This window comes from Engraulis encrasicolus, unplaced genomic scaffold (genome assembly GCF_034702125.1).
Source record: "Engraulis encrasicolus isolate BLACKSEA-1 unplaced genomic scaffold, IST_EnEncr_1.0 scaffold_33_np1212, whole genome shotgun sequence".
NCBI classification, from domain to species: domain Eukaryota; kingdom Metazoa; phylum Chordata; class Actinopteri; order Clupeiformes; family Engraulidae; genus Engraulis; species Engraulis encrasicolus.
Window position 1 is genome coordinate 1,167,823 of NW_026945632.1, and position 2,500 is coordinate 1,170,322.

Here is a 2,500-nt window from a genome sequence, read left to right on the forward strand (position 1 = left end):
TTGTGTCCCGTTAGGTGGTGGAGGAATCTGAGATGTATAATAGTGTGCCCTAGTGTATTCCAGTATAATAATATAATCTTTTTGTGACTTACACTGGCTGATATAATCAATGCTGAATGTATAGCGTCCTACCCTCACATGTGAACCTTTGCTAGTCTGTTTCTCCCTTAATATTGGTGTCAGATTCACACAAATGCAGTTCTGGGGTGCTACCTTGCTACTAAACAGGCACAGCAAGTATGACTGAAATCGGAGTAATATTATATCGTGCTTGTGTCCTTATTTGCTCGTGTCCTAGCGTATAGTTTAACCCTTTAGCGCAGCACTATGGCTCTCTGTAATGTCATAGCAATGTTGTTATGATGTAGTTAAGCATGTTCAGCAAGTGAATGGGGTCGCCGGTGACCTCTGCTGCAGTAAGAGGCTACATCCTTTGTGTCCTCGTAGGTTGTGGAGGAGGCGGAGTTGGCCAAGTGCATCATTGACAGCTTGGCGTCGTCACACTCGTCCCTGAGCGGCCTCACATCCAGCCGCAGTGTCACAGGTAAGCATCATGTAATGTAATGTAATGTAATGTAATATAGTATAATGTAATATAGTATAATATCATGCAATGTAATGTAATGTAATATAATATAATATAGTGCAATGTAATGTAATGCAATATAGTGCAATGTAATGTAATGTAATATAATGCAATGTAATGTAATGTAATGTAATGCAATGTAATATAATATAATATAATGTAGTGTAATGTAATATAGTATAATATCATGCAATGTAATGTAATGTAATATAATATAATATAATGCAATGTAATGTAATGTAATGTAATATAGTATAATATAATGCTATGTAATGTAATGTAATGTAATGTAGTGTAATGTAATGTAGTATAATATCATGCAATGTAATGTAATGTAATATAATATAATGCAATGTAATATCATGCAATGTAATGTAATATAATCCAGCCTTAGTGTCACAGGTAAGCATCATGTAATGTAATGTAATGTTATGTAATATAATACAATACAATACAATGCAATACAATACAATACAATACAATGTAATATAATGCAATGTAATATAATGTAATGTAATGTAATGCAATGTAATGTGATGCAATGTAATATAATGCAATGTAATATAATGTAATGTAATGTAATGTAATGTAATGCAATTGAGTAATTACGAAATGTGGTCTGGTAAAACCAGGCTAATGGTGTCCAGCAGTTTGTGAGTGTTGTGTGTAAAAAATGAGCCTAATATTGTTCGCTACCGAAATAAATGTTTTTCCTTTTCCTCCTCTAGGGGGCAGTGTGAGCGTGGGTCAGCTGCCCCCCCTGCAGCGGGCCTCCAGTGTGGGTCTCCATGACAACGGTTTCCATGGCAGCAGAGAGTCCATCAGCGGCGGCAGCAGCAGCGAGGGCAGTAAGCCCCGCCCCCTGGGCTCCCCCAGACTGGGCGTGGCCAGCCTCAGCAAGACAGCCGAGTACAAGACCGCCCCTTCGTCCCCCTCCCAACGCACTAAGGTAAACAAGCCCCGCCCCCTCGCAGCGCACCAAGGTAAACAAGCCCCGCCCCCTGGACCCCTTCCCAATGCACCAAGGTAAAAATTACTATCAACAAAATTCAAGAGACACCGCACACTGCTTACTTTTCTTTACTTTACAACGCGTTTTGCCCAATGCGTCATCAGGTTCGCTCTAGAGCTCTGTTCACTCCGAAAAATAAAGTGAAGAAAAGTAAGCAGTGTGCTGTGTCTCTTGAATTTTGTTCATTGATTCACCTTCTCCTGCCTCACACCTGCAACTGCATTACTGAGGGGTTGTGCACAAGGACTCTCTTTAACTTTGAACGTCAAAATTACTATGTTGTAATGATTAGTAATGTCTGCCAACCTCAGCAAGACGGTAGAGTTCAAGCTGGGCTGCGTTCAAACTGCTTTGATGTGCCGTGCAACCAACTAAATGGGAGCTAAATTGATTTTGTGCGTGTAGTGATGCAATGTTGATGATGATATTCACGATTTGTAGTATTATTTTTGTGTGTTGTCATTGCTCAGGTGTACACCCAGAAGTGCGTGCTGCCCGGTACTCCCCCCTCCTCCTCCTCCTCTAACAACCTGAGCAGAGAGGCCTGTGGCCCGGGACGCTCCTCATCCGAATCTCTCCTCTCACCTCCTGCTGACGCCAGGTAATATACTATACTGTACTCCTCATCCGAATCTCTCCTCTCACCACCTGCTGACGCCAGGTAATATACTCTATACTGTATACTACATGTGTGTGTGCTGTATGCTTCATATACTGTATGTGTAATGATGTGTGTATTCTGTATTTATGTAGAGGTGCTACTGAACAGCTTAATTTCCCTCATGATTACTAAATGATACTCTACTCTACTCTACTCTACTCTCTACTCTACTCTACTACTCTACTCTACTCTACTCTACTCTACTCTACTCTACTCTACTCTACTCTACTACTCTACTCTA

At 40.7% G+C, this 2,500-nt stretch overlaps 1 protein-coding gene across 1 annotated transcript in view; it reads left to right on the top strand.

Moving 5' to 3' along the window:
- kif26ba (kinesin family member 26Ba) overlaps nucleotides 1-2,500 on the top strand; it is a 390,055-nt gene that overhangs the window by 362,445 nt on the left and 25,110 nt on the right. Inside the window, exons 19-21 of the mRNA XM_063193274.1 lie at nucleotides 448-544; nucleotides 1,315-1,535; nucleotides 2,069-2,199. Coding sequence (XP_063049344.1) covers nucleotides 448-544; nucleotides 1,315-1,535; nucleotides 2,069-2,199 — 449 coding nt within the window. The remainder of the gene's footprint in view (nucleotides 1-447; nucleotides 545-1,314; nucleotides 1,536-2,068; nucleotides 2,200-2,500) is intronic.